This window comes from Thunnus albacares, chromosome 18 (assembly GCF_914725855.1).
Source record: "Thunnus albacares chromosome 18, fThuAlb1.1, whole genome shotgun sequence".
Taxonomy (NCBI): domain Eukaryota; kingdom Metazoa; phylum Chordata; class Actinopteri; order Scombriformes; family Scombridae; genus Thunnus; species Thunnus albacares.
Window position 1 is genome coordinate 13,981,398 of NC_058123.1, and position 21,760 is coordinate 14,003,157.

Genomic DNA, 21,760 nt, shown 5'->3' on the forward strand with positions numbered 1-21,760 from the left:
GACTAGCTACATGACCTTACAGTGAGGTTTCAGCATCTCATTAATGATGCTGAAATTTGACTGTGCAGAGCCATAGTCATTAAAATATATGCTACAGTTTACTGGTAGCCATGAATGGTAGCATGACCTGGAATAAATACATTCACATATGGGACCACTGACTACATTTAGTTAAGAGCCTGGCCACTGCATGCAATATGCATCTAAAAACTGACAAGCCCTGATTAACAGACACCTGGCAAACCTACATTTTAAAATCATGAGGACAATCACAATTGGCATCACTCTATGATAGTCTCTGTGGACTTACAGCAAATTGGACAATTCTTTGAGAAATCCAAACTGTTATTTATGAGAAAACTATGGGATTTGTTTCCAATTCCATTGTCCATTCATATGCTCAGACCAATTGTCCCAAAATTTGTAAATAGAATAGTTTTGGAAGTCTTGTTTGCTATATGTGTTATACTTATCACTGTCATATCTATAAAATATATCTATTTGCCTAAATATACATTTACTCTGATTATATAAATGTATATTAAATTAAATCAATTAAAAATATATCAACAAACAATCACATTTTTAACAATTTTCCATTTCATCATCTTGAAGAGAATCATTAACCACATTAACGGAGGAGCTGTCTTCTGTTAGGGAGCTGTTTTCAGAGGTTTCAGCTAAGTAGCTAGCTATTAATAATCTAGCTAACTAAGTAGGCTACTGATACCCTGCTTACTATAGCAGTGTGTGTAGCAGTTCTGCCCTATTCTTTAACATAATTGGAGTTAGGAAGATTTACCGAAGATAAATGTGTCAAATTAATCAGTTAGTCCTAATTCTTGAAGCCTTAAATCAAGCCAATAGTTGTCAAGATATTTCACTCTGAACCACAAATGTCAACTTCATGGTGGTGCTGAAAGAAAAGTCAGGATTACCAAATTCAGAAGATTCATCCTCTGGGGACCAGAAATGTGCGTGTAAAATGTCACAGCAATCAATCCAGAAGTTATTGAGATATTTCAGGTTGGACCATAGTGATGGACCAACTGAACGACTGATATTGCCATCCAAAATTACAACAGCTTTTAGCCTGGCTCAAAATCTCCGCAATTGCTGCTGGCTGGTGCAAAATGCATTCTGAAATACTTGTCTATCCCAAGTCCACACAAGTCAGCTGATAACACGGGCGGAGCAAGAACACTTCCGGTCATTTGAACTGTACTTGGCTAGATGTGGACTGAAAATTTGCAAGCCTTGCAACATTAAGGCTGCAAACAACACGCTTTGCGACATGCTTTTAAGGCAACAGACTCACTCTGTAGCACAGCTGGTACTTGCTCCATTTAAAGAAATATGTTGTTGTGAATAAGTAGATGTCTAGTCCTAATTTCCATTTTAAAAAGTCCTATATTCAGGCCAATATGGCACTAGACACATCGGTACATGTGCTAATCCTGAGATATTTGACTGAATACAACATTGCAATGCATGATGTCTATTTAGTGTAATTGACTTTGATTTTTTTTTTAAAAAGCTATTAATAAATGTTTATTATAAAGTGTATGTGTATATTAATATGGGATCAAAGGTGTAGAAGATCACAAACACTATTACTGTTACTGATTTAACTACTATGTGCACATATAGCTGCACATAGTCACATGCATAATATCCAGGGAATGCTTGATGCTGCCGCTGCCAGAACTACAGTGATAAGAGGTGCACAGATGGGACAACAACAACTATTTTTATAGCTTTAATACCTCATCCCTAATGCCAATCCCTGTATAGTTGTTCTAATATGGATTCGCTAGCAGGGCAAGAATAGAAAATCCTGCTAATTTCAGCATTTATTGCACTCAAATCCCCCTAAAGTGACTTTTTTAAAATGTGGAATTACATCTAAGACATGATCTTTGACATTGGTTTTGGGCTTGAGCCTTCATGTGGGAATTGTGGTACCATACAGCACCATCCATTGGGAAGCGACCTCTTCGATCCCTCCATGTTGTCCCACGGCCCAAGTGTCATGAGTCCACTGATTCATTTGCATGTTTTGAGGATGAGTCAGTCACCAAAATGTTTGCATGCTGAAGTATTGACTCATAAAGCCAAAAAAAGGCAAACCTCAAATCATGTTATCATACTTTATACTGTGGATATGGTTTAGCTTTTATATTTAATTTAATTTTAGTAGAAACAACTCATTGTATTCAACAAAACTGACTTAGAACTGAAATTCAATGCAGAGTGCAAGATAAGGAAGGAAAAATATTCACATTCTTATTATGATAAGCATCAGTACACTTGAGCCACTGCATGTCCCAAAGAAGTGTCTGACTTGCAAACCAGCTACCACTTTACAATGACAGCATCCAATGACATGAAACCAAACACCCAGTAGGTATATTATATGATATTGTACTGTACCTTCAGCCTCTCGTGGGGACCAGTGTCCAGAAGGGGCACACGGTCGTGGGGAAGATGAGTTGGAGGCATACTGCAGTAGAACTCTCCCCTCAGTGCATTTATCACACACTGATCCCACTTCTCTAGGAAACCAACAGACAGGCACAGCAACCAACTTAGATACAGGTCATATACGCATAATTTATACAGTAAAGATACAGTAATGATGATGTATGATGTAAAATTATGTTCCAAAAAATGAGAGTTAAACGTAGTTGAAAGATGATGCTTCCAATTATTGTAGTCTGTAAACACATCATTGAATGTTAAATCACACACATCGTTATATAAATTCACACAATAATCAATAATGTAATAAATCTCGATCAACTTTATTACCATACACACCCACATCTGTTTGGCAACCTAGCTAGCTCATTTCACCTGTCGTAAAAGTGTCCAGAAATCGGTGGAAACCATTCCAGGATGATGGAATTATGATGCTGCTCAACCACTTGGGGGGGCATTGGCACTGGAGGAGGTTTGGAGGCGGGTTGCCAGGTCTGGTAGATGAGGTCCAGGTAGCAGTGCATCCTAGCCACCTGGTTCAGAGTGAAGGAGTCTGTACAGGCATCATCTGCAGAAAAAGTCGGTCAATGTGAGGGATGGAGATGTCGTTTTGGATTGATATGTGATAGAGGACGGTGGTAGAAGGTCCAGATCACATGAATAAATTATGCTCTTATTTAGCTGTATGGCTATTTTCTGTGTAACTATGACAACAAAAGACATTAAACTTTTGCACAAAATGAGTGACATGAAAGGATGTGCCCCCTACTGTGTTTTCCCCATGAAATGTCCCTGCTAAATTCCACACCTGTCTCAGTATGCACACAGAGTCAACAAATTCCTCTATGGTGATCTCTGTGTGTCAGTTTTTGCATGTGAGAGGTACGGTATAACTGTGGCCAGGTAAGCAGCAAAACACATGTGGAGGCTCCATCTCACCTGCATAACTCATGTAGTTGTTAAACGGCGTGTGTGTGAAATGTCGACAGCCACAGGTTTCATTGCCTGGTTCTGGATCGTGGCAGCCTTTGTATTTGGGTGTGGGGTTGGTGTCCTCACACAGATCTCCAGTCTCCATTGAGGGCTCTGTCTCCAAGCATGCGTCATTACACGACTCAATCTCTGATATGCCTTTAAACACGTGGTAAAGCCCAAGACTGTGACCGATCTCATGGACCATTGTGTCAGTGTGACCGAATGTACCATAGAAGGAAGGGTTCAGCACAATTCCACCTGAGAAAATACATATGAAGAATAGACACATAAACAAGTACATGAGTAAGTAATTGTGGAACTAGGGTAAGATTCAGACAATGCATTATTCATGAGCCACCTCAGCTTCATTATCACCTTCTTCCCTGGTAGAGCAGTGATGAAGACAGAAACTGCTTGGGGCTTGAACTGTAATTACTCAAAATCAACAATCTGGGCTGCCAAAGAGGGGGGTGTGTGCATGTAGTGCGCATGCATGCATGCATGTGTTTTTATTTGTCTTCTACCCAAATGTGTGAGGGCTTCTTTGTCCCAGGGCCAAGTGGCAACACCCGCCAGATCTTCATCAGAAGAATTGGCAAAGAAGACATTCAGGTGAGTCGAGCCATCCAAATGCAGAATCTCTTTGAGCTCTTTCACATCGAAATAGGCTCTGGAAAATAAAAAAGAGAGAAAAAGAGTATTTCACATTAAGTGAATAGCTTTACAATGAGAATAGTCTCTTCGCAGTGAATACAGATCTCACCAAGGCAAAGTTTTACAGACAACAACAGTGTCCCTTGCCAAAAAGAGATTATGGAGTGTGATCTCTGAGGAAAACAGCTCAGAATTAGGCCTCTGTTGAATTCAAATATTTTCTTAAAGTGTACTGGCAATTGCAATGGCCCTTAAACCAACAGAATAAAGGTTGGAGAAGAATGAATAACCTGATGACGTCAAAACGGTTGGTGTTTTAAGCCAATATGCCCAACTAAATAAAGGCTTTTAATGTAACTTCTCTCTTTGCTCTGCCTGCAAACCACCTTGTAGTTTGAAAGTCCCATAACAATTGATGTTTTTGTCACTTTTTACTACAAAGGCTGGATTTTTTTGGTAATTTTGTGACTAGAAGCCCTGGTCACAAAATCATTTATTAATAATAACTTATTAATGGGTGTGAATGGGGCTAGTAAAAATGTTGACCAGTTGAGTAATTTGTTCTCATTCCATTAAGTTTAATTGCAGTCCCTGCTCACTTACACTTGTGTAATGGAAAAAAGATTACAGACCATGTTGTTGATGTTGTTGTCTACAAAGTACAAGAGGCAAATAAACAGTACAATAGGCCAAATATGCAGCTATGGGCGTATAGTGCTCTTTGAGTTGAATTCTCACTTGCAGAGACACTAAATGCCAAGCCACAATGTTTTTGTGCGCATAATGATGTCGGGTGTTTTATGTTGGAAGACAGTGAATCATCCCATAAGCAGTATAATAAAACATTTTTTTCCCATTATTTTGTAACAGTAAGAGATGTCATGGCAACCCACATAAATACCAAACAGGTGTTGGTAGGAATAAATCTACTTTACCAGCAGGACTAAAAATAATCTGGGATTTTTGGACATCATAATATTGTGACGTAAATGTTTTCTCATGGTCTTACAGGCTGCACTGCAATAAAATTACAAATTAAAATATTTTGTTTTATTTGAATAGACTCATGAGTGAAATAAACAGTGAATGACTGTTTAGCTATCTTATCCACATATGATATTTGATATTAGATATTAAAATCTTACCCTTAGTCCCAAATATATTGCATAATGTATTATACTCTATTAGCAAAACCATGAAATAGAGCTTTGTGGTTGCACGTAGCACAAAACGTGTTGTCAACATCTCAGATCAGCCTGACTCATTCAAATCTGCTTGAGACTTCAATTAATCACTCAGGTATTTAACTATTCTTCTGCTTCCCTATCAATGACATAATGTTTTATCTCAGGCCCTGGGAATACTAACGGCAGCACTAATGACTGCAATCATTCAATACAATGAGGTATCTCCAGCAGTGAAACTGTCATTCATTTTATGAACACATCAAACACATTGTTCTCTATGAGCCTGGCTGGTGGTCCTGGCAAACAGCATCAACAAGCTCAGTCATCTCTTGGAAGAGTCCATAATCTGTTGCATATGCTCAAGTGTCAGTTTATTCTGTTCCTTTGGCTTTATAAGGCTTTGGAAATAGATACGCAATGGATACAAAAATGGGAGTTTATCAGAAACAAAACATGGCCTTACTATCACAAATTAGATCCTCTTTGGATGTTTTGACCTAGTTTGCATGACCTACTTGCCCGCCTCATTTTTTTTGTACTCATATTTTGTACGTTCTTGGATCATAAGATTAAGTGCAACAACAGTGAGGCTAAAACAACATACAGCACCTGACCCAATACAGCTGAGAGAGGCGACCGTGAATTTAACCATCCTCTCTGGTTAAATGTGTAATAAACGGTAAAATAACACAATGTAATCTCTCGCTGGAACAAATAAACCACATGCTGTTGGCACTCTTTTGTAAATGGTAGCCGATGTCTTGCCATCATACATGTTTAAGTCAGTAGCTACATATTGGAATAATGAATAAAGTCTGGTTTGGCGTGTACTGGCATAAAAATGGACAAGCATGAAAGAGAGTAGGTGAAATAAAAGTAGGGTTCTCAGAACGGAACCTACATGGTGAAAAGCAGGGTGATGGAGAGACAAAAGAGAATCACGTAGGTGGTAAACATGCTGATAAATTACAGTGTGGCATTGTAAACATGAAATACAGTGTAGGAATGACTTTTGTTAGCTATCAGTGACAATGTTTGCCAAATAATGAAGATTGCTTAGTCATATCTGGGTTGCTAATGCTATGTTGCAGGGTCAATTTGCACTTGTACCACATTATCACATTATTTGTTTACATGAACTACAAATCAGTTTTGATATTTTATAGTACATTAGCAAAGAAAAATGCAACATTGTCACAGTTTTTGGTCATTTCAGTCACTTACGTTGTACAAATCTTTAAACATATATACAATTTAATTTTGTACTACAAATGAATCGTTTTGTAAAAGTAAATGTCATGCTTTGGTTTTTGTGTGCATGTATGATTTATATAAGTCCACTTAAGTGAGCAAATATAATGATAAAAGCAAAATTTCAAAGACTGTGAAGTTTATTTACTCTTCCACGCAATGGCTGACTTGAAATAAAGTATATTCATACTATGCTTTGCATTGTGGTAAAGTTACAAGGTGGTTCATAGTCCCACTGGACTTACAGACTCTGTATTTGATTTGATTTCTTTTGAGTATAATCTAAGGAGATTGAGGTTATCACCAACAATATAGCCTACGCATTGGTGAAATTTCACTACTGTGACTACTGTTATCTCTGACATGTAACACAATTCATGATGAATGGCACTGTGATAAAAAATAATAATAAATAATAATAAGCTTAGAGTGGAGGGGATCAAATTTGACAGTTCATGATTTTATCTAGATTATACGGGGGAATTTGGGACCTAAGAGAAGTGTAACAGCTTGAGTGGTACCACTTCGGTGTTCGGTGTTAAGCCTGTTTCTCTCTTTTGGCGAGTTTTTATTTAATGTAGAAAGGAAATTCCAATTGCTGCTGCTGTTATTTTTATTAGACCATTTATTCTCTTCGATCAAAAAACATAACATTGTATTTGGAGTCTAGACTCAGAAGTTGATTATTAGACATGCAGAATCTATTCCGTACTCAGCATTTTTAAAATGTATTTAATAAGCACTTAAAATGTGGCCAGCTGCACCAATGTGCTCTTTTTGGTTAATAGTTCTATGTTTGGAAAGCAAGTGTCTGCATAAAATATTAAAATTGAGTGTAAACCCAGGCTGTCTCATAGCGTATGTTCAATGTAGCCTGAAGGAAGCAATTTAAAAGTCAGTAACACTGGTGTTTGGCAGTGTTCTGGAAGAATTTACACCAGTGAGAAATTTTTCCCACCGCGACAAGCCTGCTAAGGTTACCACCAATGCACATTTCATATGCAGCTACACGAAATGTTTCATAATATCTCTACAACCTTCGCTGGACAAGTCTCTCTGCCTCAAATCACAAGTTGGATAAAGAGCTGCTTAGTGAAGATGCACCGTTCCCCCGAAACAGACGTTTTGAATAAAGGGTTCAGTGTACCAAATGTTTTTTTGCAAGCCTATGTGAGAGCAACTGGGGGCACTCACTGGGGCCAGGTTAAAGGAGAGAAAGAGAGAACAGTAGATATAAGGTCCCTCTTCCTAATAATTTCAGGAATTTCATTATTTCCTTAGAAAATAATTTGTCCTGAGTTTTTGGACATGCATGAGGGGGGAAAGGGTCAGAGGGGTTTGATGCTGAAATGATTGAATCAGCAATGAATAAGAGCAGCAATCCTACTGTAAGGTCAAAACCTGTCTAATCTGAGTTCAATTATTTCAACGTCCTTGGCCCTGTTTCAAAAAAAACAATGTGCATCACATGCTGGATTGATACACAGGCTTTCAGAGCAAAAACACACAGTTTTAGAATGATCAGATTAGATAAATAAAAGATCCTTTGTGCGCCTGTGTTTGCATGTGTGTGTGTATGTGTGCACATATGCATGTTCTAGATTTCACACAATTGTCTAATGAACACATATGTGAAGATTTGGTATAGGCTTTGATGCACTGTAATGCATGTTTGTAGTCAGAACATGAATAGTTTGGGCCTTTCAAACACTCTGTCCTTCTATCTGTCCATCCACATCTTACTCAAACCTCCTTGCCAATAACCCTTTACCCCGCTTTACCCCGCCCCTGGTGTTCTCTCTCACTCTCACACACCCCTCAACTATTTCCCCATCCCATAGCCCCTGCTCCCCTCTCTTGCTTCTCATCATACATTTTTTCAGCAGAGATGAGCCACTTGGGAAGGAGAAGATTTTCCATGCATTTAACCACACCACTTTTCAGACATGTCCTGGGAAAAAAACAAAAAAAACTTGTAAAACAGAAAGAGAAAGAGATAGAGAGAAATTAAGGGAGGGAGAGAGAGAAAGGTAAGGTAAGTGCAGAAAACTGAGCATCACTGCAGGGCATCTGTTGTAGGGAGATCCAGGGGTACGTGTGGCAGCTCAAACTGCTGTGTTAATGCTTTTATATCTGATACATATTAAATGGGGGATTATGACTTCATCCATTTACATCCATATATAATTCATATAAGCCCATAAATTTGCCTCGTATACATATGTCTGGGGCAGCATAGTGTGAAAGCAGGGGTGAGCTGGCATGGCAATGACAGTCTCACGGCCAAGAACACTTTTAAAATTGGAGGGGGCCCTCAGCGCCCCTGTCATCAAGTCGGTCAACACCACAGCCCCTAAACCCATCATTCATCTCTGCCTTTATTACTATACTTGAACGCTCCTCTTTAACCTTCCAGCTTACTCCTCCTTTTTTTTCCAAGAAAGACACATGCATAAGAACTGTGTCAACGCTCAGATTCCAGAGATCCTGCCGTGACTGCTTGTTGTTGTGAACAGTTTGAAAAAGTGGGATTTAAATGGACGATGGGACTATTCAAAAGCCCCCAAAATCTTCAAGTTCCTATCTGAAGTAGGAGCTCCCAATCAAGAACCGGTATGAATACTCACAGTCCTGGCAGATGTTTGTGAACATCTTCCATTACAGCTAGCTACAACTCCCCTGCTTGACTAGTGGCCCATGTATGGCACCTGCTTCATACTTCACCCTCCCTTCTCCCTTATGCAGAGGGTTTTCTATCAACCACCATGAGAGCACAGGTGAAACTTCAACAACAGGTGCTTTTATAAGTGTGCTATGGCTTTAAAGGGGAAGTGCAAAGTCCTGGTATTTATGCCCAAGCACTCCATTATGTTTTATGGGATGGGGCCTTAAGGTTTAGACGACCAACTGTAAAACACCCAAGTTAAGGGCCCTGGAGATTAGCTCCCCGCACTGAGCTAGAATACAGCAGGGAGCGGGAGTGAGGGAGAGAGAAAGGGTGGTCCATCCATTAACCTGCCACAGTGAGAGGTATTGACTCAGGAGGGTGAGAAAGACAGAGGCCAAGGGAAAACAGATGACCTATTAGCCTCTGACAAAGCCAAGCCAGAACTTCATTTCCCAAAAACATATTGAGGCTGAAATGGTCCTAAGATCCACCTTACAAAGTTTGTGTATCCATCTTGCTTTAGCTTGGGAGGTGCTTCAAAGAGCATTTGAATTTCAGGTGCTCAAAGCCAGTTATTTCGAAACAAGTCTTAGTGACAGGTGCGTATGATCAAAATTGCCCTCTATCCAGTTTCTCGGATACTACATTGATCATTCATTGACAGTTTAACATGCATATCAGTGTCTCAAAAAACTTATTCCTTGTGCCCTTTGTTTTCTGCCTTTCTGCACACATCAGATAAATCCACACTGTATAAATTACAGCCACAATTTCAGATGTCCCTAGCTCCAGACAAAGGAATGTTCAGCCTTAAAATAAATGCTGTCAGATAACATCAAATACCACCAAAACCATAAGAAGTGTCAAAACCAAGGTCTGTGAAAACAATGCAAAATATTTCCCTCAGCCAAATGTTGAGGGAGGGGGCGGAGGGTTATTATCAATGGTATTTTCAGAGGAGAGACTGTGTCAGGACCACAGAGCTGCCTGTGTCCTATGTTATCCAGATTTTTTGAAAACACTACACGTAAGTGGTAACAGGTGCAAATGCTGCAAAAATAAATGCAGGACCTCACAACCATTGTTCCCCTACATACACAGTACATTGTTCATCTAGAATTCCATAATCAAGGAGGAATGTCAAAATGTTTGTAGTGCAGCTCTCTGCAAGTCTCTCCAGACATACCATAATCAAAGCAAAATAAGCAACCACTTTGGGAGATTATATCTATTTCGTTAGAATGAGAACTCTCTTGTCCTTTCTCTGTCTCTTTCTCTACTCTTGCTGGTATCCTTCCTTTCACAAGCCCATCTTTCAAATGCCCGCAGGGAGATTTGAACATTGCAACAGCAAGCTTTTTGCCAATTGTTGATGTCTAAATGAAGTAGTTTGCCCACCAGTTGATGAATGGGCTTCTAATGATGACTAAGCTGGAAGGGATGTGGTGGGAATTGAGAGATGGAAGCAACGGCAAACCCACCTGCTTTCCTCCTCTGATGTTGTTAATTAGATGTCATTATTTAGCTATTTAGCGGTCATTTTAAACAACAGGATAGTGCCAAATAGACAGCGCTTCCAGCTTAACTATGATTGAAAACAGCCTCCTTGATTCCTCGATTCATGCTATCAGAAAGACCCAAACAATCCCACACTTTAGGTCTACTAGTTTTTCTCCCTTTTGCTTGTCCCTACGTGACAGTGGTAAAAAATACTGACAAACATCTGAATTTCGGTCATTTTTGTCTCTTTTTCCGGCGTAACCATAAACACCCCCTGCATTGTCCACAAAAATGTCTCAGTCTACTGTGTTGAGTTTCAGTGTACCAAGAAACAAACAATCCGACAATTGGAGGTCTGGCACAAACCTTATTACAGCGAATTCCAGAGATTTATTCTCCTTGCCAGCTTTTACTCATCATCTACAAGCCACAATGAGATTACCTCAAAAACAAAAATTTGTATGCATTTATGAAAGCCTCTGTATTCTTCTAAAGTAGTCACATAAAACCACATAATATCTTGCTTCATGTACAGCACACCTGGGAGAGTCTGTAATACTGGTTTTCACATGTAAACATTCTTCACTGTTTTTCGTGGAAAATTCTTTTAGGCACCCACGTTTTGGGACCTATACCTGCCTCTCCAGGAAACATGTCTGTCAGCGGTTTCCTGGAGAGAGTGGTATGTCTTTGAAATGATTTCCATTGCTACAAGCAAAAGCCATACTGGACTCTCTTTTCTGACCTCTATTTGCTCTAACACTGTGTTTACAATGTCACTCTTTCCAAACCAACTCCCCTCTCCAATCAAGCCAGCTTAATTAGGACCACTGGGTATAGGAGACGGAGTAGAAAGAGGTGGGGAGAGTTGTTGAAAAATGGATACAAAAATGAGCGGTCTGGCCTGTGCATTTGCTACCAGGAAACTCATCCTGTTGCGTTTGTTTTGCCCTGCTTAAGTGTGGAACACTGATTGAACCAGGCCAAGGCTAGATTGGACTAGCTGCCCCCTGAGGATTTCCCAGGCCACACAGGCTGGGAGTTGAGTTACACTCAGCCTCAGCCCAAATGGTCAGGAAACAGTAGGACTAGGCATCAAAACCTCTCTTCAGGGACACATGTATGGAGAGATTTGTTGTTTGATTTATTCTAAGCATGTGAGGCCATGATGTGGAATTGGTTTACCATAATTATTCAATCATGTCAAAAAATTTATCAAATTAAGCAAGGAATGTTGTGGTTAGTTAAAACTTTTTGGCGAATTAAACTAACAAAGAGTATTATCATTGCTGATGAAATGCAAAATCTGAAGAAAGTGATTGTGAAAATACTTACTTGTGTGGAGAAGAGCGGTTGAAGCAGGTCTTGGTCACATCCGTCACATTGGGGTTACAACAGTCACCAAGGTCATAGAAGAAGTTTTCCCAGTTACATTCGGGGTCACATATACCATTACCCTGCTTGTGCTCAGGGCAACGGTTCCGGTGCCCGGACATGCAGTCACCAGCATCATACCCTGTCAGCGGATGGTTGCATTCTGGGTCACAGTTATCATCACCAACTTTGCTGATATCACAGTTAGCTATAATCAGCCGGTTACGAAGGGAGGAATTGGTCACATTGTGAATGCTGAGCTCCCAGGTGATGTTGTAGGGACTAAAGGCATCATTTAGCTGCTGGTGCTGCAGGCTGATTTGGTGGTCTGATACGGTTGGCCTCGTCTGTGCATCATCCCAAATATTTATCACCCGATATCGTACTTTCTTGGGCCGTCGGAAGCTCCAAAGGTGGTTGTAGTTTTTGATGACCTCAACATTGTCACAAATCGTTTGGCCACAAGTTGGAGGCTCCAGTGTTGTGTCCAATAATCCTTCAGCATTTCCAACTCCACCACCACCCATAAAACCTAATCGTCCCCCCACTCCCTGCTCAGGTTGAGGAAAACTACCATCTTTCACAGTCAGCCACTTCCGGCCTGGTTGCTCAAATGTTTCACGGATGACCAGCTGAGGTATATCGTGGAGGTCCTCATGGCCCTGCATATCCCTGATAATCTGCCTCTGCCCTCGGGCCTGCCTCCATAGACCCACCCTTTCCACTGCCCCCCTGTAATTATGATTCAGTGCATTCCCCCCAATCATCAGCACTTTGCACTTTTTGGTCAAATGACTGAAGACATCACCCGATTGCTCCCGACTGACACCCACTTGGGCGCCATTGACGAAGAGCTTCATATATACACCATCATATGTGACTGCGACATGTGCCCATTGATTGGGTATGTAGCGAGCATTGGAGTGGATGGAGGTCACTTTGTGGGCACGATCGGTTTTAAGGGAGAAGAAGAAACGAGGGTCACCGTGCCCATATTCACTAACTGCCTGGATGCCAAGCAGCCAGCCTCGGTCACTGGAGGCGTAGAAACATTTGTCGTAAAGGCCTGGAAAGAGAATGAAAAAAAAGTCAATCAATATGTGAATGCCTTTATATCCAAGTGTGGATGTGGATATGAACAAGACAAAATGAATATTAATAACAAAAAAGTACTGTTCATCATTCACCTGTAAAAGAGCTAATTTATCCTGGTGAAAACAACAAGGCAGCTATGGAAGAAATGCATTAATTGGTTATGTCATATTGACACCCTCACTACATCTGCCATTTCCATTAAAAGCTTTACTTGCCATGTGCACAAGCCACATATATCCGACTCTTAATGCTAATTCAGTATTTGTTGGTCAATATACAAGAAAGGTTTCAATGTATACATTTTACACACTGTATGGATCATTCTGGAATATTTTGAAGAGTTATTTCCAGAGGCAGACTGAAAATGTAGTTGAGATCAGGGAGCTAATGTATTAATATGATATATTTTTTGATATCTAAAGGCATGCTGTCCTGGAAATTGGGTTGAAGTGCATGTTTAACTAAGGGAGACCCCATGGAAATCTCTCTGTATAGGCTTTTCGTGAACACTGAATGCATTTAAAGTTGTTCGTGTAAATGTCCCTTGCCAGTGGGGTAGCCAGAAAAGGCTAGTTTTCTGCTAAAGCCTTGTTTTTGTAGAGGCACCAAAACACCTTTTTCCTGTTTCATTTGGACCATGTATGTCAGCTTCAGCATGGTAATGTGTTTTCACTTCTTAGGGGATCTCTGAATGCTAACTGTTTGTTTGTTTAGTGCTTGTTGAGGTACGTATGTGCAGGCGCACAAGTTCAGGTCTATGCGTATGTATGTGTGTTTGTTAATGCACGTTTGTGACTATCTTGCATAGATCCATAAAGTATAGTCATGGTGTGCAAAGATTCCAAAGCACCTTGACATGTCTCACAAGGTCCATCTCAGCATGAGAAAGTCTGTGTGTTCACAGGTGATCCTGAGGAGAGAGCTGGACTCCAGCCGTGTCACAAGAATACATCCCTCATTTTTGCTAATATCAGGTAGAGTAGCACTTCAAACTATGAGCGTTCTGGCAATTACATCAATCCACAATGTGACACTCAATCTGTGACCTGCACACCCAGCCCATATAGGTGTGAAGTGTCCTTTGCAGTTGCTTTCTCTCTCTCTCTGTCTGTGCAACAAATTCCTGTAAATACCCTTCATATTTTACTCTGCTACCCTCAGTATGGTCTGAAATTATAAGATGATTATAACAGTAACCATCACATCTTTGCCTCAACGTGCTTGTCCACTTCAGATGCCTTTGTCCCCCATCGATTAGGCTACCTGAGCCTGGAATAAGTGGCTGGCTAATGGTGATTGCACTGCCATCTTGCAAACTTTGACCTGTTTCTAATTAGATGCACACTCCAGTATGCATTCATTAACTTGGTTTTTCAATGGACTAATGTTCAAAGAGTGAGGGCTGGGTTCAGCATCAAGGTCAGTCCTTTGGTGGATGACGTTTTCAGGCTTTCCACTACACTGGAAGGAAAAAGCCTTCCATCTGTCAGCTAGTGCACTCAAGGCTAAAAGGTGTGCTAAAATGCTCGCAGGGCTCCTAGTGTAAACAGCTGTCATAATTCTGCCATGCTCAATTAATCTAACACACTACACTTTTCCAGACCCTGCACTGTGACTGGTCGGGCTCACACAAACACACCTACACACACACACCACACACACATACTTATAGAGACCTGCATATAGTATATATATATATATATATATATATATACACACACACACACTCCCATGCGCACAGTCAAATTGAAACACGAAGTACACATTTGTGTCCACTCAGAAATGCACACATACAAACACACAGGCACACACACTAAGGGATTTGCATGTGCACACGCTACGGTGGAGAGCTGTTCCTGTCAGGTTCAAAGGCAACCTTCCTCGCACTTGCCATTTGTCTTCTTCCAAGAAAAACACACTCAGGAAAAAAGAAAAAGTAAAAAAACACACATACACACACAAAGAAAAATGTCACAAGGACTTGATAAAAAGCAGGGAGGAAGGGAACAATGAAGACTCCGTTTACTTTTGAGCTGTTCTGGCTCTGAAAGGTCAAAGAAAGGCACTTTTCATAGTCATACCAAAGTGACCGCCGCAGCAATTTCCCTGAAAAAACAATGGAAAATTCCATTGATACTTAAAAAAACAAACTTAACGAACATAACAAGGATATTGATTATAAAAATGTCATCATGTCACTTAAAAACACTTGACTTTAAACATTTAACTTGGCTGTCAAGTTTGAATTAATTTAACTGTTAAATGCTGGTTTTAATAAGTCATAAATAATCTAACAAAGGTTTCACTTAAAAAAAATGTTTTTCCGTGCCAGATGACATAAATTAACACCACTTTTTCTGCACTGTAATTTACACTGTGACACTGACATCACAAAAACAACCTTCACATTAAATATGAGGACACAAGTTGGGATTTTGTAGTGTTTAACAGCACTTTTCCGAACATTTTAAATTAGCACAATAAGTCACTCGGTGCACAATGATAATAATGGTTCAAACTAATAAGACTATGAAGATGCTTCTGGTTGAGGTAATGATCGCTGAGGATAAGTGTTACACTCAGCCTTCAACCCCTCTTCAAACTCCAACCACTTGCCAGGTGATTAGTCATGTTCTCAAGATTATTCATCGTCCTCTTAGTATTCCAGTTACATCTGACTATAATGAAAAAGGGAGAGGCTCCAGTTTTTAAGTGTCCATGAAAAAAAGGAACCCTCAACAAGGAAAAAATTTGTTTTTTACCTCTGTATCATCACACTAGATGACAGCACCGAGATATATCTGTTATCGCAGCAATTATCTGCCAACGTCTGCATATAATTGTCCCCAGCAGGTCATGGAAGAGAACCTCTGTTCCTCTTGTGATTTATTTTCCTCTTCCTTTGATGCGGGACAACCCAACAGGACCCGGATACAAGGCTAATAGGGCACAACAAAGTTTGCATAACATTTGGACACAGAACTTGATGTTCTGGTTGTGTGTGTGTATGTGTGTGTGTGTGTTTGTGTGTGTGTGTGTGTGTGTGTGCATTATAACGGTTGAAATGCTTTTAAACCTGGTATCACTTCTGACCACATGTAACTGTCACACTAGGGAAATGGCAGCACAGGACTCACTTTTTTTGTTGTTGTTCACTTAAAAGGGCACAAGACTATCTACCTTTGTATTTGACGATGGTTTGATTAGTCATCTGTAGAGTATAAAGTAACAGCTATTGATCCTTGAACATCCTTCTTTTCACCCAAAAGTGGCAGAGCAAGAACCCATCCAAATCAGCTAAACCTCTCCAAAGAATTCTTATAAGAAAACCAGTTAATTCCACTTAACAACTTACGTTCATTACATTATCAACCCAGGGCAAAAGCATATACAAATGCAACTTTATCAGTCTGTGACTTGAAGTTTCTCCTTCATAAGTCATGATAAATTGATGATCTTAAGAGGTCAATTACATTCCTCTCATCTATTGTTCCTAAATGGAGTCAGAAGAATCTTGTGGGCACGAGAAAAACAACTCAAAAACAAAGACAAGAACACGTCACCAGGATTGGACAAGGACGCAGAAGTATACTGCGGGGCTTTGAGTATTCATTTATCAAGCAGAGACTGTGTTCATTGTATATGTGTCTGTTTGTTACCCTGTATGATTCCTTAACTTAGCAAATGCACCGAAAACAACAACATAAGAAAACATGTAACAGGTATGAAAATTCAACTATGTAAGAAAGAAAGAAAAAAGAAATAAAGAGTGAGGGAGAGAAATTGTGTCGGTCAAAACAACACAGTTTTTAAAAAAACAGCTGCTGCAAACAACACTGCTGGGATCAAAACAAGGGGATGGAGCATTTTTAAAGGCGCTGGGATTTTTGAGGCCTGAATTGGATTTAAAAGATTAGGCTTTATTGAATTTGTCTGATCATCATATCTGCTCTCTTTAGGGCCCCTCTGGCACAAGCTCGACGGGAGCACATCTTAAAAAATGAACACATAAGATTACACATGAATAGTAATCTCTAGTAGGCAAAAGCCAGTGCGAGATGGGGGTGGGGCACAACAACAACACCTGTACATGTAAAGACCTGCATATATTCATGCTCATGAACCAAAACACACATACCAATACACAATAAATCCAATACCAGAGTCATGACATATAGTAAATACCACATCTGTCAAGGCTATAATGAGAATTTTCTGTTAAAAATTGTGTCAGAAGGTGTTTATTCAACTCTGCGGTAACTGTGGAGGTCGTAGTTTTGTGTTGTTGTTGTACTGGATTGCATTAAACTGTGCAGATGTTCCTGTTATTGTGTCCATCCTCTGTAAATCTAAGAGTCACTCAGGTCACAACAGACCCTCTCACCCCCCCACCCCCCACCCCCCCAATTTCAGACTCTTACAAGGGATTGGCTTTGCAGAGCATGTCCCTGCCAACTGGCTACCACTACCTAAAAGTGTACTGCATCTCAATATCCCCCCCCCCCCCCCCCCCCCCCCCCCCCCCCCACACACACACACACACACACACACACACACACACACTTGAGTGATTATGTATATATGTGTGCGTGGGGTGGGTGTGGGTGGGTGGGTGCATGGTAAAGGGGGGAGGAGGGGTTGAGAGAGCCAGACAGATAGAAAATAAAGGAACAAGTAAATTTGCTCATACGGTTTAGTTAAGTCCCTGAACGTGCAGTCTGACATACAGGAGGCTGAGGAGGACTGAGTTCAATTCAGTTCAATTCAGTTCAAAGGCAGCCATCTGCACAATTACTGTAGCAGGCAATGTGTTGTGTATGCAACGCTCCCTATCGGCAAGGCACAGCTACAAAAAAACTGTCCCATACTGTATTGCACAAAAGCGCTATTGGTCAAAACAGATGATGCAGAACAGTTTTTAACACCTCTCTAGTGTGCCTTTACGCATGGCTGCAGACCTGGCAGCGCAAAAAAGGAGTGCGCACAGATGACATCTACAAAGTATCAAGCTTTCCTCTGACGACAGGGATCTATTCAAGTGTCTGTGTGTCCTCCTCTGCGCAGTCAGTTAACAGAGATGCATCATCATTATCTGATCGCGCCCTTTAATTAGAAACTCGCCCAATAACCTGTGTTTTCGCTCTGCGTTATGGAGAGACTGTAACACCCAGCCGGTCACCATGACCACGAAAGCGCACCGCCATGCACTGCACAAGCACCAAGCAGGACATTTTCGTGCAAGAGGGGGGAAACCCTGGATCTCTCAGTGCTGTCTCGTAACTCCGGTAGCCAATCCAAGGGTGTCGATTTTGGGGGACACTCAAGATTGCGGCTTGAGCTGCGAGCTTTGAGCGCCTCCACATACAGCGACTCTCTGCCGCTTTGTGCCTGCCGTGACGTGCTCGCTCACAAAGTTTTGGCCATTACATCATAGTTTTAAAATAGCCAAGTCGGCTCAGAGAAATTACATTTTACGCACAGTGACATCAGCTGCCGGTCAAATGATGCAGTAGCCGATATCTGCTGCCCGTACTCCTCACTTAGATTTTTATGATCATAATTCTATAGTGGGGAAAAATGGGAAGAAAATACATTTGAATATTGCAACCATATTGCAGCGATATCTCTCTGTAAGGTGGCAAACTTAAATGTGATCAAAATCTTTAGTGACCCTATGGTTGCACTACCTAAAATATCCGCTGTACTTTTCAGAGCATTACATCATTGTCTAGTCTGATAGATGAACTCATTTTCAACTCACTGAAACTGCATGTTGCTTTGTTTGATAGACTACATGACACTGGGATAAAATGCTGCAGATTTTGCATGTTTTGCATTTAACTCACCAGTTTTTGGAGTTAGACTTATAAAAAGGAGTTGGGTTGACAGTGTGGATTGAGGATGTGTAGACTATCCTACCTGCAATCACCGTGGGTGATCGTTGACCTCCCTCCGGTTTGATCCACATCTCCAGAGTGAAATTTCCTCTAGGTATCTCCACGCCAGGCTTCAGCCGTAGCTGATCTCCCCTGCCGGTAAAATAGACAGCTTTCCCCCGGTCTGGAGAGTTCATCTCCGCCTGTGAGGAGCGCCGACGCTGGCGAAGCACCCGTCGCTCCAAGCCGGGCAAAGACCGTTTGCCCCGGGGCAGACGTGTGGCACAAGCCCCTGGGAAGGTGGCTTTCGCCTCCCTAATGCGCACCAACTCCCTCTTGGATCTCCCCTTTCTCCGGACTGTCCCGCACTCTGATCCAAAACACAAGATGAGAATCACCAGGCAAGACACCCAGGGAGATGTCCAAAGTTTCATTTTTCGGGAGAGGAAATTGCAAAAAAATATTTAAAATAAGAAAGAAAAAAATAATAAAAGAAACAACGGGATAACTAGGGGAAAAAATGTATGTCCACAATGTTCTCCTCTTTGGAATCCTCTCGAGTTTTTCCTTCTCTCTTTTTACAGCGGTAGAATGTCAAACCGTAGAAACTGTCTAAATAAACCCATAAAGCTATGCTGTTTTCCCCTCTTTATAATGCTAAGCCACGACCCCCTCTCTTAAGCAAAACTACTCTGGAGACATTCAGGGGACACAGGAATATTTGATTCATGTATGTGTTCCACGGTGCCTTTTCAATGGGTCCCATTTAGCCAAAGGGATGACTAATAAGTAATCAATCAAGAGGGGGGTCCGGCCGATGCCCCCCTCATCCCCTTTGGACGGTAGGAGTTACTCGCAGAAATCCACAGTTGTCCGCCAAGCTCTTGTCACACCTTTTTGTTGTTTCCTTATCCTACCCGTAAAACAGCATAAGAAATTGCACATATTAAATTCCAAAGAAAAGTGACAACAAACCGACCTCTCATATTTATTACAGGAAACAAGAGGTGAATTGTGGTCAAAAATGGTATCCAAACTTCCCTTTGCCTATGTGCCTGCACAAAAGTTGAAATGCACTATAATATCTGGTAAGGCGAAAGAGAGAAAGAGGGACAGAGAGCTGCAGAAGTAAGCATCGCGGTCCTCATTGATTGCCTGGAGCAGATACACTTGGAGGAGTCGGAGCTCGTCGTCCGCTTTAGAGGCAGTTTCTCCCCTAAGTCTTTTTAAGAACAACTCATGTTTCAAATGTTCCGGGGCTGTGTTTTTTTCAAAGTGGGAAGTCACACAGGTAGGCAACTCTCACTGACGGTAATTCTCTCTGTGGCACATAGTGATAGGATGGTGTTTACGGAGTTTGGAAGGCGTATATGTATCCCTCTAGCGGTTACAATTTAAACAATCCAACACTTCCATCAAGTCCCCAACACAGGACCATAGCCATGCACTCGGAGGACATTAAAGAAATATCCAAATCCGTCTTATTCTTGATTGAAACCTTTCCTGAAAGCTCTGCTTTAGAGTTCATATCATATTTAAAGTCACAGATTTTGGCACATTCCTCAACACATATATGGAAGCTTAAATGGATGCTCCTTAGTGTAAATGTTTAAAATATTTACATTATGTAGAGACTGTGCCAAATATTATTTAGAGATCAAAGCTTGTATTTTGTAATGTTGAAAATTAACAATTACAATTATCATTTGTAACCAAAAGAAATAAATAAGATGCAAAATGAAATAATCAAGGAAAATCATCTCAAAACATGGTTTATTCACTGACTTTTGGGAAAGTCCTCCATTTTAGGTTTGGCAAAGCATGATTTATTCTATAGAGATAGACCGAACTGTGCTGTCAAAGCCATAGTTCCCATTAACATCGTTTTAAAATAAGTAAGCAGTAAATCAAAGTAATGAGAGAACAATAACAAAGTCATAGCAATTTTTGTCCTGTCTTGAATTAACTTTATTTAATGGATCATATTACATGTCTGTTTTTTCTGATTTTAGCCACAAAACGGCAATTAGTGCACTTATGTGAGTATTCTCTGACTGCGAATGTTTGTCCCAAATTTCTATTAGGAAGGATTTTTGTCAACTGGATTTGAAAAAGAAAATTTAAGGGATTTCTAAGGTTCAGCTTGAGTCACACATACTAAAGTTTACTGACCCGTCACTTTAGATGGATGTAAGTTTGAAAACCACACTCTCGACTAAGGTTTGTGAGTCTTTGACACCAGTGACAGACCTCTTTGTAAGTCTCAGCTGCTGAGTGAGATGAAAACAATCCTTTTGTTCAGTGTTACTGTTCCTCCAAGAACATTTTGACACAGAAGAGGGAGTGACTTTTTACCTTTAATGGCTTTCCATAGAGACAGTCAGCTGGAATGTCAACGTGTCCTCTCTGTTCTCTCATGGTTGTTTGTTGTAAATGTGTGTTTAGACAGCCAAAACTTGCCACCTACCATAAGGGGAAGAGGGAACAAACATTCAATATTTGCTTTCTTCTTCATATGGTGTTGCGACTTTGGGCCGCATATTTCCTTTTGTGCCTCGAGGCAGGGGGGGGGAATGATATATTGGAAGGTGTTATGACCTTGAAAGTTGCTGGGAGAAAAGTTTCACATGGACCACAAATTTAAAACTTGTCAAAGGAGACAGTGGATAACTTTGAGTATCCGAACCATCACACGACAG

General features: G+C 40.7%; 1 protein-coding gene across 1 annotated transcript in view; it reads right to left on the bottom strand.

Moving 5' to 3' along the window:
• Positions 1-20,286, bottom strand: part of pappaa (pregnancy-associated plasma protein A, pappalysin 1a) — a 93,350-nt gene extending 73,064 nt beyond the window's left edge. Inside the window, exons 1-6 of the mRNA XM_044334387.1 lie at positions 19,105-20,286; positions 12,052-13,156; positions 3,981-4,126; positions 3,421-3,714; positions 2,857-3,049; positions 2,434-2,555 (exon numbers count right to left, since the gene is read on the bottom strand). Of these exons, the coding sequence (XP_044190322.1) occupies positions 2,434-2,555; positions 2,857-3,049; positions 3,421-3,714; positions 3,981-4,126; positions 12,052-13,156; positions 19,105-19,495 (2,251 nt within the window). The 5' untranslated portion in view covers positions 19,496-20,286. The remainder of the gene's footprint in view (positions 1-2,433; positions 2,556-2,856; positions 3,050-3,420; positions 3,715-3,980; positions 4,127-12,051; positions 13,157-19,104) is intronic.
• Positions 20,287-21,760: the final 1,474 nt, after the last annotated feature.